This window comes from Pan troglodytes, chromosome 9, assembly GCF_028858775.2.
Source record: "Pan troglodytes isolate AG18354 chromosome 9, NHGRI_mPanTro3-v2.0_pri, whole genome shotgun sequence".
NCBI classification, from domain to species: domain Eukaryota; kingdom Metazoa; phylum Chordata; class Mammalia; order Primates; family Hominidae; genus Pan; species Pan troglodytes.
The window spans coordinates 18,336,536-18,352,694 of record NC_072407.2 but is presented as its reverse complement, the minus strand read 5'-3'; the positions used below and the strand labels follow the sequence as shown (position 1 = coordinate 18,352,694).

At 47.2% G+C, this 16,159-nt stretch overlaps 1 protein-coding gene across 1 annotated transcript in view; it reads right to left on the bottom strand.

The window, feature by feature from the left end:
* The window catches only part of SPON1 (spondin 1), a 302,639-nt gene that overhangs the window by 7,880 nt on the left and 278,600 nt on the right, over window positions 1–16,159 (bottom strand). Inside the window, exons 8-13 of the mRNA XM_508295.7 lie at window positions 5,506–5,707; window positions 4,431–4,571; window positions 3,526–3,601; window positions 2,325–2,507; window positions 771–941; window positions 520–687 (exon numbers count right to left, since the gene is read on the bottom strand). Of these exons, the coding sequence (XP_508295.3) occupies window positions 520–687; window positions 771–941; window positions 2,325–2,507; window positions 3,526–3,601; window positions 4,431–4,571; window positions 5,506–5,707 (941 nt within the window). The remainder of the gene's footprint in view (window positions 1–519; window positions 688–770; window positions 942–2,324; window positions 2,508–3,525; window positions 3,602–4,430; window positions 4,572–5,505; window positions 5,708–16,159) is intronic.

Below are 16,159 nucleotides of genomic sequence, written 5' to 3'. Positions count from 1 at the left end.
TGGACATTCTGGTCCTGAATTCCCTAGAATGTGTATGTACTTGTGTGCCTGTATACATCTGCATACTAATGTGTGGGCAGGCCCATATGCATTTGTGCACAGAGCAGGGGAGGTCATGCTTTATGGGATCAGCCAAGTCCAATGTACAACAGGAGTGGGAGGAGTGGGCTGGACCTGGGTAGTGTATGTCCCGCCTAAATGTATTGGCCCTCCTCCCCACCACTGCAAGAAAGACACTCCTATAAAACACAGCTGCAGGTGAATTCTCTATCCAGAGGCCACCAGTTTGCCACCCCAGCATTGCTTAGAATGTCCCCCAGCGGAGGTTACTCTCTCTGGGTCTGGTTGATGTCTACACACCTATGTCTCTCATCTGGCTCCCAGCAGTGCCCAGCAAGGACCATGGGCCATGCTTTCCTCTGCTCAGCCTCCGACCTTTATGGTGGTAATAGTGGATGCCATGGCCCTCCACGCCTGTCCCCGGTGGCCTCCTCCAAGTCCACCCCCGCTCTCACTCACGGCACTCTGGCATCATGCACTTCTCTGCCTGTGACGTCTCGGCTTTGCACATGGAGCCATCCGCGGGGCTCATCTTGATCATGCGGTGCCGCTTCTTCATGCCCATGCCGCAGGTGGCGCTGCACTCGTCCCACTCGCCCCACTCGGTCATCAGGCAGCTGCTGGGAGCTGGGGAGGCCAGCAGCATTATAGTCGCACCTGCTGCCTCCCCGAACTACTTGCCCGCCCGCCCGCCCGGGGCCCCCACTCACAGCACTCCTCGTTGACCGTGCACTTCTCCGTTTCCTCAGTGGGCAGCGTGCACACGGAGCCGTCCTCCGGGAACTGCTTCACATACCTCTCCCGGGACCTCATGCCCATGCCGCAGGAGATGCTGCAGGGCGACCAGGTGATCCACTCGGACATGGTGCAGGTGGAGCCGTCTGCAACACACCGAGTGAACGCTGCAGCAGTGCACGGTGGCAGGGGCGCCTGCCAGGCTGCGCGGTGGGAACTTCCCGCCAGCGGGAATCAAGAGGAGTCAGGCAGTTGAGGTTGTCTGCACACCTAAGAGGTCTAAATCCTTAAACTGGCAAAGTTCTCTAAGAGGAAATGCCTCTTTTCCAGGTGCATGGGACACTCAGAATTACTCTTTATCTCATGAAAATACATTTGAAAGATGCTTGTATGGAAAGGATGGTGTTTAAAAAATGTACACGCATATATCTAAGATAAGATATAATTTAATCTACATATAATTTAGGATAAATCATAATCCATTTGTATGAGGAACAATCCTTCCCTGTGGAAGGGGAGGTTAAGGACCTCAGCTCCTCAGCTTAGACAGCTCCCCAGTCCCAGCCCCAAGAAAGAGGCTTCAATGTTGACAGGCCAGTCCCAGCTTTCCTCCCGCCTGTTTGTAGGAATGACTTGTCTACGGGAGGGTTTACTCCCCTCCAAAGTGCTTATTGTGGGCAAAATGAGCTAGCAATAAACCATCGTGAAAGTGCAACACTGGGAGAGGTGTTTAAGAGCCTCCCTCTAGGCAGAGCCAAGGAATTAATGACCTGCATGGGATAAGCTTGCTTGCTTTATCCTCAGCTTGGAAGTGGTTTTTTTCCCTGCCATACACCAGTCCAGCCTATACAGTGCCTTCCCATTGCCTTATTGCATCCTATAAGATCAGGGCAGAGTAGCGTAGATCTATCAGGCAGAGAAAGGGGTCATGGCTTGGGAAGCAGATAGCTGACCTTTGCACAGCAATCAGCTTAGTGCAATCTTGAAGCTTGAGCCATCATGATATAGGTGTTGCAAGATTATACTTAAAGGCTGACGTTTGCACTGTTGCAAATAGACTGAGAATTTCTGCAATCAGCCCAAAGGTCCTGACACAAAGAAGTGAGAGTGCTCTGACTCACGCTGAGGTGGAACACAGATGAGGGGCCGTAAATGACAGAATTAGGGCAATGGATCTAGATTCAATCTGGGCTGACTCTTAACAGGCTCCTTAAGAAGAGATTGGAGTTAAGGCCCAGAAGCAGGCTATGTGTTATCTGTAACTTCTCATAAGATGTATCTATGTTTGTTAGCTCTTCAGTAAAAGAAGGAGGGGGTGGTCAATCTCAAGAATTCCTTTGATATAAGAGAGATTCTGTGTTCAGAGCCCTCAAGACACTGTTGCAGATAGGAGTTTGCCCAAGGTGGACCCCACTGACATCTACTGTCAGGGTCCTTGTGCCCTCACCAGGGACACTGTCTGACTGCTAGGCAGATCCTCCCTTCCTGAACTCCTGCCAGCCCCTGGCTGGTCTGGGTTGTCTCCTCACCTTCGTCACTGCAGCCAGGGCCCATGCAGGGCTGGAAGTCCTGGGTGTCAGGGCAGGGGACGCTGAGGTCCAGCTGTGCCTTCAGCATGCGCTGTCGCATCCTCTTGCCTTTGTCGCAGGTGGAGGAGCTGCAGGCGGACCATGGGGACCAGTTGGAGTAGATGCAGGTTTCAGGGGTGTCATCTGGAAAGAGTGTTTGACATGTTTTCCCTGGGAAACTATGGGAGCTGCCACTGGCCCTCTCCCCATACCAGCTCATCTGGGGACAAGAAAAGCCATGCTGCCAGACTGACCTCAGTGAGCCTGCGTGCTCCTGGGATGGAAGCAGCCATCCACTTCCCTTTAAAGATAATAGTTTAACATCTTGCTAATAAATGTCTAAATAAGCAGAATGATTCTTATTATCCCTTCCTCTCAACACATGAACGTCTTCTCATTTTCAGTCCCTCATCTTGGCATTGTTTCCAGACACATGCAGGCTCATTGTAGGTAATTTTGAAAAGCTCAAGGCTTGTTTACATGCCATGGCTTCATCTTCCCAATGATCCCATACACAGTTGTCATGGTAAGAATAAGAGCAGCTGCTATTCATTGAGTACTTATCATGTACCAGCACCATTCTAAGAGCCTTACATGTTTTATCCCATTTAATTCTCACAACTGTATGAAGCAGGTTCTTTTATTATCCCCATTTGACTGTTGAGGAAACTGAGACAGAAAGGTTAGCTTCTTGCCCAAGATCACATGTCTACTGAGAGTCCAGGTTGTCTGGCTCCAGATCCCATAAGAAAACTTGAGCTTGAACCATGACTCTGTCGCTCCCTCCTGATTGTAGGATCTGGGCCTTTCTTTGCTTGCTGGGAAAGTGAATGTATCCACACCCGCCTCATAGGCTGGCCTGAGAATCGAAGCAGAGAGTGGTCTGAATCCTGCGAAGCCCATTCAAATGAGATTTACATGATTGTTTTAAAGGCCTGATGTTGTTGAGTATATATTCTGATGTCATATCTTCACCAATTCCCTTATGCTTTGGGCCTAACCTTGGCCTTGTTTTTGATTATTTCTTGAGGAGAAATCCTCAGATATACGATTACCAAGTCAAAGCACATGGTTTATGGTTCTTAAAACAGGTTAGCAAATTGCTTTCTCAAAGGGTTATGTCAATTTATGTTGCCACCTGCAACAAAAGAAAACAACGTACCTTCATCTTTCTCTTCTGGAGCCAGGTCAGCTACAATATCATCGACATTGTCAGGTACAATATTGCATTGTTCACCCTGCAAAAGGAATTTTACTTGGAGGGCTCACATGAGAGAAAGAAGGGAATGTGTAGGGGGAAGGTGAAAGAGGACTAAAATCTAATCGCCATTCTGTATACAAATCGTATGCCATGGCAAAGTTCTGGACCAACATTTACAATCTGCCTGAGAAAGAAATGCCAAGAAAGCAGGAATGGCTAACCAGGGATGATAAATACATAACTTGGGTACCACCACTCCCCAGTTCCTGGCCCATGGCAGATATTAGTAATCAATTGCAGAACTCACAATGAAAGCAATTTTCCTGGATCAAATTGTTCATTTGAGCACTGGGCCTCACTGCTGAGTTAATTTTGCTCATTTTCTTTTTTTTTCTTTTTTCTTTTTGAGATGGAGTTTTGCTCTTGTCACCCAGACTGGAGCGCAATGGCGCAATCTTGGCTCACTGTAACCTCCACCTCCAGGGTTCAAGCAATTCTCCTGCCTTAGCCTCCCGAGTAGCTGGAATTACAGGTCCCTGCCACCATGCCCAGCCAATTTTTGTATTTTTAGTAGAGATGGGGTTTCACCATGTTGGCCAGGCTGGTCTTGAATTCCTGACCTCGGGTGATCTGCCCACCTTGGACTCCCAAAGGGCTGGGATTACAGGCATGGGCTACAGTGCCTGGCCTGCTTATTTTCATCTTATGAAATAATTTGCATGTTAGAAACCCGGGGAGGCCCAGGAATTCCATATCCTGAGGTGCTTTCTGCCAGTGACTCTATGATTCTAGAGCAGAAGGGTGTACAATCTCCCTGGCACTCCTACCGGGAAAGGTCGATGCCAGAGTGGGTTCTAACCCAGTACCTTCCGTGCGATTCTCTCGATGACAACTCTGGCTACTTGAGTGATGGACCCACCCTCTGGGTCATAGAAAGGACTCTGAGGATGGTCCAGGCTGGTCAGGGGCCGGATTTTCTCCTGGGGAATGGTGGGTTTGTTGGGTGACTGCAAGAAAACACAGAGGTAGAAAGTAAGAAATAAAATTGGGAAAACCCACAAAAGCCATTTGTTATATGGATCAGAGCAAAGTCCTTGATAGGAATTTAACAAGCGTAACTACTATTTATATTTATGGAATTGTGTTCATGCCACATACTGTGCTGAGAAATTTCTAGAACTATATTTTAAAATTCTTCCATGTACATGGTAGGATTGTGCTAAGATGAAGAAGCCAAGTTTCAGAGAGGCCATCCCAGCTAGGAAATGGCTGAGCCAGGTTGGCCTGAATCCCAAACTCTTTCTAATAGACCAGGCATTGGAAAACTTTTTTCGTAAAGGGTCAGATGCTAAATATTTTAGGCTTTGTGAACCATATTGTGTCTGTTGCTAATATTCAACTCAGCTGTCGTAGTGAGAAAACAGCCGCAGATAATATGTACTTGGAGGAGTGTAACTGGCTTTGAAAACTTTATTGACAAATCACATTGTAGGGCAGATTTGTCTTCCAAACCATAGTTTGCAGATGTCTGTTCTAGATTGTTCTCCCATTGGTTTTCTGATGGCTCCAGATTTCAATGCAATAGATCATATCAGAGAAATATGACATTCAGGACAGAATGCAAACTCCTTAGCCCAGCTGTCCAGAAACCTTCGCTCTTGCAATCATGGCTTTGGAATGCTGTCCCCTGCTCACCTGGGAACTGCTCTTTAGCAGTTCCCTCTCCGTGCTCTCCTGGCCACTGCACAGACAGTTCCCAGAGCCCAAATTACACCATATGTGATGATGCGACCATGCCAGCCTCCCCAGCCAGACTGAAAGTTCACCTAGGACAGAGCCTGGGACAGATCCCCTCTGTGTCCAGGACACTCAGGAAGCGGGTAGGCAAGGAGAAGGTGCGGGGGAAGGTTGCCACTCACCACTCCAGGCACACACACACACCTCATAGGTCACCCCGCTGTCGGTGCCAGCGTCCCAGGGAATCAGGTCTTGCACCACCTTCTGGACCCAGCCACATTCCTTGGTGCACAGATCTTCTGCAGATAAGCCTACGTTCCAGTCGGGACTAGGGCCCATCATGGTCAGGAAGGACATTAAATGGCGCGTTCTGTCCACGGAAAATTCAGCTGAAGGTGCTGCTCTCCTGGAAACGAAATACAGAGACCATTATATTAGAGTTCTGGGGGTTGGTCCTCACTCTGAGGGAAATCTGCCTGGATTATGAAGAGTGAGAGGGACACAGAGTATTCACATTCGTGGTCTCCCACTGAATTCTGCCTTTGGCCACTGTGGGTTTATACCCTTCTCTGTCCTGAGCCCATCCATTGAACAAATGTGGAGAGAACCATATACTACCACCCTATCCAGTTTCTCTTTTTGTTTTTCTTTCAGAGACAGAGTCTTGCTCTGTCACCCAGGCTGGAGTGCAGTGGTGTGATCATGGCTCACTGTTGCCTCAAACTTCTGGGCTCAAGTGATCCTTGCACCTCAACCTCCCATCAGAGGGGTTATCTCCCCCAGCTTCCTGTTTCTATTGCCCTCAGAAGGCCACCAATAGCAGGCACTGTCCAGCGCCAGACTGTACCCATCAGCTCACAGCTGGGAAGCAGGGACCAGCTGTAGAGTCAGAGACCTTTGGCCGACACCCCCAGTTGCTGGGAATAACATCCTGAGTCTAAGCTATCAGAGGCCCCTCTTCAACCTCTCTCTTTGTGTCACACAGATTCTCAGGAGTGGCTGGGACCATGTGAGATACATGGCAGCAACCACTCAGAGTGGCTGGAAAGGAAAGAGTCACATTCGCAGAGCACACAGCGGGTGGCAGTCCCATATTATTTCATTTTCCCCTCATGACAATCCTGTGGGGTTAGAGTTATTATCCTGTCTCATAGAGAGGCCATGAAAGTGAATAAGTGGTTAATGAACTAATAGACACAGCTAGGAGGGGGCTGAGGCTTGAAGGCAGCTTGGCCTGACTCTGCACCCCCAGGCTGCTAATCATGGGGAATCCTTGGCCAGAGACCAACTGTTCTGTTCAGTCCAGCTGGCAGCTGGTCTGCCTCAGCTGTCTGGAAGTCCCTGTGCCCTCTGTTGGGACCAGCTGCTTCTGGCTGCCCTCACCTGGCACCAGAAAGCAATGACTGCAGACCCGACTGGGGCCTGGGGAACTGGGCCCCTTGGGCTCTGGTATCACCTGTTACAGCTGTGTGTCCTTGGGCAGATTATCAAACCTTTCTGTGTCTCAGTGTCCAAATCTTTAAAATGGTGATCACATACGTCTACTCCAAAGGGTTCCTGTGAATTTCAAATGAGCTAGCTTGCAGACAGTACTTAGCCCAGTGCCTGGCCCTAGAGCTCTTATTACCATTAGTGTTACTGAGAGAAGCACTGTAGGATCGTATGGAGATCAGAAAGGGGGCAGGTGGGAGGAAAAGACTTCCTGAATGGACTTTCCATTTTAGCCTGATGCCAGTCTAGGTTCTGCCACAGGAGTGGAGAAGAACCTGGCCTGAGCCTTGGCTTTGGCATCCGTCAATTGACAAGGTCCTGGTGCTGCCTCCCATGCACCCCCTCCCTTATCCCACACTACCTGCTACCTAAGAAGCTCCCTGGGCCCTGACAGGCCAGTCTACCTGCAGGTTAGCTGCAGGTTCCACTTGTACTTGCATCTATTGGGCAAGCTCTTCAGTGATTGGAAAAGTGTGGTCCTTGGACCAGCAGCATCAGCAACCTCTAGGAACTTGTTAGAAATACAGATTCTTGAGCCCCACCCTAGATTTGCTGAATTAGAGACTTGGGGTAGGACCCAGCAATTTGTTTTAATAATCCCTCCAGATTGTAATACATCTCAAGCTTGAGAATGCTGGGCCCACTCATCTTTCAAGCCTCAGGTCATGTCACCTCTTCCAGCAGCCTTTCTGCCTGCCTTCGGCTGAGGCAGATACATAGCGCTGGATTCCCACACTCTGCGCAGGTCTTGCCTTCAGCTGAGGCAAGTACATAGCGCTGGATTCCCACATTCTGTGCAGGTCTCCATAGCCAGACCCCATGAATGTAATCACTTCCTCACTGTTCCCTCTCCCCAGCTTAGACCGGGAGTTCCTTGAAGGAACTCTGTGTTTCATAGCTGTACCCCAGGACCTACGTGTCCAGTGGGCCGACTGAACAAATACGCGTATGATGACTTGAACTCCTCCACTTCCTAGCTTTAGATCTTGGGCAAGTTGCTCACCCTCTTCAAGTCTCAATATCTTCATCTAGCAATACATACCTGCAGTGTTGCTGTCAGGATCAAATGAGATGCTTTATTAGGAAGTCTTTATAAACTGCTAAAGTATTGCAATGACATCATCAGCTACTTAGGCACAAATCGGGATTTAATTTCCTTTTCCCACGTGTGCATTTTCTGGCATGTAGGTCAGTGATTTTAGCAGCTTCTTTAAAGACCTGGTTAACACAAGGATTGCAGTCTATGGAGGTGTGGCATTACCTCGCCTAGGGACTCACAGGACGGGGTTCTGGTCTGCCTTCTAGTAACTGCTGAGCAGACAGCACTGGCACCTGGGTGCAGCTGTCCTCTGGGGTGGTCCAGCAGTCCCCTGGGAGGCAGGTTTCCTCTTCCATTGTCGTAGAGACTGACCGCTCCATCTATTGCCTTCCTGTCTTCCTAAGTAGGTGATTTGGGGCCAGATTAGTCATTCATATCCTGTACCCCATGGGTGACTATTCATAATGACAATCTAAGGGGACAAAACCAGTTCTAATCCAGAGCTGTAGAAACCAAACCAACTGCCACCCTAACACATTACCCTGAAACCTGCCCAGCCAATGGGTGTAACCATCTGAGACCAAGGCCTTGTGGAAATCATTCTCAGTAAATGCATTTTGGCCCAATCTGTTGTATCCAAATCTGTAGCTGAAGCGAGATACCCTCTAGACCTTGGTAAGTGTTTCAAGGTGTGGGAAATGTGGGGCGGCCAATTCCTGACTATGAGGTCACATGGCTGACTTATCTTGGGTGATAGAGTAAATCTGAATCTATAAGGGCCTGAGAACAATTTGATAGCATTTTCAGATATGCCCTGCAGCTTTCTCTCATCCTTGACTGGAGAATCCCTCCTTGACCCCATTTATGTAACATTTCCTGGAGGAGGTATTTCCTGACCTCTCCCCAAATTGCTTAGAACTCCTATTCTACCTCCCCATAGCATGCTGAACTCACTCTTGCTTTGGAATTTTTTGTTAATATCTGCCTTTCCCATCAGGTTCCAATAGAGTGAGGACCATTTCTGCCATGTTCATAGCTATATCCCAATGTCTGGCTTAGAACTTGGCATGCCATGGATTCTCTTCAAATGTTTGTTGAAGTAAATGACTTAATCTAAGAAATGAACATGGAGCTCTTGTATTTCCTTTGACCTTCAAATTTAATTAAGCATCACTTCAAAGTATTTATTCTATAATAAAAATAATTAAATGAATAAGAATCTATATGAATTTTCCTTAGAAAATGCTAGATAGGACTGGAGTGCTTTAATTTGTTCAAACTGTCATAAAAATTTTTATGCTTTTGTATATGCCATGTCTTCCAAGATATATTTTGTTAATTTGGTTTCATCTTTCTACCTGGGACTTAGATTTGTATCCATTTTCTAGCAGAGAGTTGATCTAGCCATACCATATACCAGAGTATATGATAAAGCATGATAGACAAAATAGCGTGATATTCAGATAAGATAGAAATATAAATCAGCAATACAGACTGGAGATCCCAGAAACTATAGATAAGGACTATACAAAATAGGCTTTTCAAATTAGGGGGAAAGGAAAGATTGTGCGACAAGTGGGGTTGGGCTAAGTTAACTGTAATAAAAAAAATACTGGATTCACATTTAATATACCACACAAGAAAAAAAAAAAAAAAAAAACAGACCCAGAGTCAAATAGAAAATAACCAGATTATAGAAAAAAATAAAGCTTTCAAATCTACTAGAGAAATATTAATTTTTTCAACTTTGAAACAATAAAAGCAATTATAAAGAAAAGAATTGACTTATCTATCAATGAAAACCTTCTGTAAAATGAAAACAGCAGTACTGGAGAGAAAAATGACATGCTGGCAAAAAATGTCTCCATTGAGTGTGACTGACAAAGTGTTAATATCTATATTATCTACAGAGTTAATCCAAATATGTAGAAAAAGACAATGATCCCACTAGATAAAGAAAAGTTATGAACAGACAATTCACATCAGATATGAAGACCCAGAGAAATGTTTCCTTTTTCTACATTTGGAGAGGTAGCGTGGTGTGGAGGAAAGAACCCAGGGCATTGGTGACAGTCAGAGCTGGATTAGAATCAGCTGTTTATTTAATAGCTATGTGATGAGGGCTTCCACCTCACCTTTCTTTGCAATTACTACATCTGCCAAATGGGAGCATCATCATCCTACCCCAAGGTTTTATTGTGAGAAAACTGCTTATCATTGTGAGGGACACATAACAGGGCTTGGTAGAGGTTGATTTTCTTCTCATTCAACTTTTCCAAACAAAATGTTCCAAAACACCATAAAAGAAAAGAGGTAAGAAAGGATTTTGATACTGCTTCTAGAGACTTACCATCCCCTCCTAAATTACAGATCCACACCAGTGAGACTCAGGAGGGTTTCCTAAAACACTCATACGCTGTGTTGTCTCTCATCCTGAGTTTTCAATAATCTGAATTTTCAGAGTTGCAAAAACTCAATTTGGCCACGAGAGGGCGCCCAAGCCATTCACTAGGCTGAAGTTCTGCAGGGGTGTGTGTGGAGAAAGGTTTGAGGGAGGTTCCTGCAACGTTGGAAAACGCTGTGTTTATAACCAGGAGGCATCTAGGACTCCAGGTCCATCTGGATGCTTAGACCTACCACCTGCTTCTCTGTCCAAAGCCCATCTTCCTTTAGCATCCCGAGGACATCGATGGACCTGTGCAGGTGTTGCAGGAGGCAGGGAGAGCCCTGACTCTTCCGGCCCAATTTAAGGGAAATCTCTGGCCTCCTGGGGAGCATGGCTTTGGATTTCTGGAGAAGGGTGACCATGTCTCTACTCCACTGGACTCACAAACACGACCTTTGTCTAATCAATGTTAATCCGGCAGAGTGGCTGGGAATAATTTAAGGTGGTGACAGTGGTTTGCAGGATTCATTTTAAGGAAGGAAATAAAAGTTATTCGTAAAAGTTCCAGTAATTCTTAGCATTCAGATGCAATTGGAGGAACTGGATGATGGACATTCAGAATTGATTTGTAGGAAATCTGGGCATTTTCTACTTAGGCACCAGAGGAACTAGGAAAGGATGTGGGTTTTGTTCAGAGTCTGCCTTTCCTGTCTCTACCTGCACCCTGGGCTGTCGGAGCCACAGCTTGATTTATTGAGCTAAACAAGTCAGCAGCTAATTTGCTCATTCATGGCTGTCCTTTGAGAAGTGGTCCTGGGGATAAAGATGCAGATCATTGAAAAACAAGTCAGTTTCAACGGGCAGGACCTTGCAAAGTAGGTCACCCTGGCTTTCCACTGGGCCGAGGGAGGCTGGAATCCCATTAACCTCAATCAGGCAGGCTCAGCAAAGAGAGGCAAGCCTGTTTCTGCAAAACAAAACTTGGCTGCATGTAGGCTTCCTAATTTGACTTCCTAATGAGATTTGGAAGAGGAAAGGGGAGACTGGGGTATGGGAAAATCAAAGGAAAATTCTTTTCCCTTAACAAGCCAGTAGCGCCGAGTGCAGAGGTTTTGGGTGTTTGGGAGGTCTGAGTGTTTGCCATCAATTAATTTTGTTCCACTGGGGCCTCAGGAAGTCTGAGGGGTAGGTGAAATGTGGGAAGGTGTCCCAAAATATTCATTTCAGTTTTTCAGAAAGTCTCTCCCATCTTAAAAAAGAAAAAGAAAATGCTCCTTTGACTCTTTCATCCCCTTGGAGCCAGGTTCTCTTCTTTCATAGCAAACTTCACAGAAGAGTGGTCTGTACTTGCTGACTCCGTAACCTCATGCTCTGTTCACAGCTCACCTGCTCCGGGCTGTTTTTCCCCCTCATCACTCAGCAGAAAGGATTCTCCGTAAGGTCACTGATGACCTTCCTGTCGATAAACCCAAAGGGCTTCCTGTAGCCTTGATCTTTCTTGTTTTCTCGGCTGCACTGGGCACAGCCAACCACCTGCCTCAAACACTTTCTTCCCCTGGCTTTCTCGGTACCAAGCTTCCTTACCAATTTCTTTGCTGCTCCTTTGCTGTGTCCTTTGCAGGCAAGATTCCTCAACATTCAATAGTAGAGATCTTTGGAACTCAGTCCTTAGCCCTTGATTCCTATTCTTATGCCCTTGGCATTGTCTCCCATTCCTTGAGGGCTCCCAATTTTAGATCTCAGTGCAGAATTCTTGCCCTGAGTTCCAGAGCTATCTAGCCAACCATGTACTTAACACCTCTAACTGGAAATCTTGAATACATCTTAACAACTTACACTTAGAACTGATCCCATGATCTTTCCCACTGAACTTCATCTAACGTTTTCAGCCTTGTGAGTGGCTTCACCACTCTTTCATTATGCCAGCCAGACACATGGGAAACATCTTGACTGCTCTTTCTCCACCTCCTTACTCCACCTATCGCCACAGCCTGTTGATTTTACCTCCTACGTGCCTCACACATCTCTGTACCTCTCTCCTTTTCCGCCACCACCACCATCCTAGTGAAGTCACAGTTAATTCTCTCCGGTTTTCTGAAGTAGCCCCCCTCACTGGGCTCCCGCATCTACCCTTTCACACAGGGGCCGAGTGCTGTTATTGCTTTTTATTTTTTAATGCAAATATGATCATGTCATCCTTTTGCTTAAAACCCTTCAAAGATTTACCATTATTATTTGAGACAGGGTCTCGCTCTGTCACCCAGACTGGAGTGCATGGTTCACTGCAGCCTCAGCCTCCTCGGCTAAAGTGATCCTCCTGCCTCAGCCTCCCAGGTAGCTGAGACCACAGGCACAAGCCACCATGCCTGGCTAGTTTTTTAAATTTTTTGTAGAGATGGGGGTCTTGCTTTGTTGCCCAGGCTGTTCTCAAACTCCTGGGCTCGAGTGAGCCTCCTGCTTCCACCTCCCAAAATGTTAAGATTACAGGTGTGAGCCAGTACACCTGGTCTTACTCATGACTTTTAATGCAAAAATTCAAATAAAAAATTTCAAATGTTACATGGCTTGGCCCCACACCAAACTCATCTTTGATTTCTGGATCTAGTTAGACCAAAGCCTTTTAGTGCCTTAGACATACTCTACTCCCTCCTCATACAGGGCCTTTGCAGATACATGATGGTCTCTCCAGATTTTCTAAAATGTTCTCCCCTTTGTTTTCTTCTTTGCTTAGTTAACTCCTACTGCTTCCTTAGATCTTAGCTTCATTGCCTTTTTAGGGGGGAAGCTATCTCTAACCCCCCTAATGGCACTTTATGCCTTTCCTTCATAGACATGTCACATTTATTTGTGTGATCATTTAGTAAATATCTCTCCCCACTGAATTGTAATCTCCATAAGGAACTGTGCTGTGCTCACCACAGTTGCCCTAAGCACCTTTCACAGGACTTTTTTTGGGGGGACCCTCCTATCAAGGATGTTTCAATCCTCCTTGATAGGATACAGGGTAAGTGAAAGTAAGATTTTGTTTGTTTTGGGGTAGGTGTGAGACCATTTGGTGTGGTCACATTGTTAATTTCATGCCAATCAGAAGGCTCATTGGCAGGTATATATGTCTTGATTAATTTAAACATGGGAAAATGAATGGTTACTTAATTGGAAGGATCGTGTTATAGTGAAAAGCACAGGCATTAGAATCAGCTGGGTACTGTTGGCATTCTATATCCAACCTTGCTGTCATAGGACCTCTGAGTCTCAGTTTGGTCATTGGTAAAATGGACATTGCAATACCTACCTCATGGTTATTAGGATTAAAAGGGATAATAAATGTCAGCGCCTACTTGGACCCAAGGGGATGCTGAAGGTAAAAGGACTGCTCTCTCTTTCCTCTCTCCCTCCCTTCCTATCTCTTTCCTGAATGTGCTTTGATTTGTAGTTTACATCTTTTTAAGCCCAGGCCCCTCAAGAGAAAACTGGTATAAAGACTCCTTAATGGTGTAAAAATTGGTACCCACAAACTCTCCCCACCCCTACCTGCCTTTGATCCCCTGCCCACTTAGAGGACCAGAAGTGAGGGGTTCTTCACACATAGGTTCTGGGAGCCAAGGAACTGGGAGAATCTGAAGAGACAGCAGAGTAAGGAGATTCAGGGTGACCTGACTGGTAACTGATGTTAATTATGCAAAGGGCACCAAGGGCTTTTGTGAATTCACATCCTTGTTTTTTGGTAGGACAGGGATGAGATGGGCAAAGGTGCACCTGCCAGGAGAGTGCCCTGGGTAGGCCCTGCCTCGTGTTGCTTCTCCTTGGAGGGCAAGGCATTTCCTGGGCTGGGTGGGTTTTCTCCTGCCCTGGTGTGAGCTTCCTTAGGGAGGATCCAGAGCAAGGCTTAGAGCTCACAGCAGGCTAGAAAAGGCCTCCATGCAGCCAGCTGGGCTGCGGTGGGCCAGCTGTCTGAGTGCTATTCTCTCTTTCCCTCCTCAGGCCTCCACTCAGAGCCTCAGCGCCACCCAAGCCTGGGCCAGTCCTGACCAGCGCAAGGAACACCTTCCAGGCACAGCCCCATGTCCCTCCTCCACACAGCAGGAGAGGGTTCTGCCCCTGCTCTGGGGCTCCAGAGCCATTCCTCACCCTAACATTTATCCCCTTGGAGTATACAAGGCTGCCATGATGACATTATATTTTATATATTCAGGTTATATGGTGCTGCCTGGACTTGTGCAAAGGGAAAACCTGGAGTGGCCCAACTTGGTCTGTTGTCTGTCTCCTCTCTGGCTGAGTGTTCCAGAGAGCTAGGACTGCATGTGCAGGGCTGGCGCACAGTAGGGGATGAGCCATTAGTTTGCTGAATGGTTAAATGAGCAGGTATCAGGTGCCTCGCCATAGCTTCCCTGCTCCCAGGCAGTCAGCTATGAGTGTGCCTCCTCCCTCACTCCCGCTGCCCTATCCTGGGGCGTCTTCCTTTTGAATGTCCAGCACTTTCCTCCCTTCCTATCCTGTGGATTTCGCCTTTTCTCCCACTGAGCAGCATCTCACACATTCCTCACATTGTTGCTGTCTTCAATACCGGTGTTAATGGATGTAGACTACTCCCTAGAGGGGCTGGCCAAGGCTTCTTCGTAAACCATCTTCTTGGGGTCAGTCGGGAGCTTCTTCTGCTCCAGGCCTTGCGTCTTTAAAGGATGAGCAGAATCAAAGCTTGTTCAAGGAACTGCCCAGGATTCGGGGTGGCCTGCATGAGGTGCAGCGTGGGGAGGACAAGAGATGAACCCTGACGTGTGTTCCGCCCACCTGTGCACGCTAAACTAAGGAGTGTGGACTTGATCTTGAGACTAAGCGAAGTCACAGAGGGATGAAGAAGGAGAGGACACAACAGATTTGGATTCTTTTTTGTTGTTGTTGAGACAGAGTCTTATTCCCATCACCTAGGCTGGAGTGCAGTGGCGCGATCACGGCTCACTGCTGCTTGACTCCCTGGACCCGGGCGATGCTCCTACTTCAGCCTCCTGAGTAGGTGGGACTACAGGCATGCGCCACCACACCCAGTTAGATTTTTGTGTTTTTAGTAGAAGCAGGGTTTCGCCATGTTGCCCAGGCTGGCTGGAGGATTTGGATTCTTTTTTTTTTTTTGAGATGGATTCTTGCTCTGTCACCAGGCTGGAGTGCAGTGGTGCGATCTCAGCTCACTGCAACCTCTGATTCCCTGGTTCAAGTGATTCTCCTGCCTCAGCCTCCCAAATAGCTGGGATTACAGACACGTGCCACCACACCCAGCTAATTTTTGTATTTTTAGTAGAGACTGAGTTTCACCATGTTGGCCAGCATGGTCTCGATCTCCTGACCTCGTGATCTGCCCGCCTTGGCTTCCTAAAATGCTGAGATTACAGCGTAAGCCACTGCGCCCGGCCAGTATTTGGATTCTTAAAAGATCACTCTAGTAACTGTGGATGAGGAATTGGACTGAGGGAGACTACAACAAAGGAAAAAGGTGACGTGGTCCAGGTGAGAAAGGGTGATGGCTTGAAGGAAGGGGAGGAGAATCAAGTAAGGACTGATTTGTGAGCTGCCCAGAAGGCAGAATCCACAGGGTTTTGACACTCACTGTACTTTCAATATTTCTCCACATGGAGAACAGCAGGTTTGTTTGAAGGTGATGGGACCCATTTTGGACATGATGAGTTTAAGGTCCAGGTGGACCATCCATGGAGAGGTGTCCAAAAACCTGACGGATATACCACTGTATCCATCCATTTGGCAGGAGGTAGTTTTGGGGACTGTCAGCATACCCTTGGTCACCTGACTCAAGGGCAGATAAAATCTCTCTGGGATAGAGGAGACAGAAAAGAAACGGGACTGAGAATGGAACCCAGGGTAAATCTGGCTTTCCACACATCAGACTGGCTAAGCATGAGTACACCTGTGTGCTCTGAGGGTGAGGGCATGTT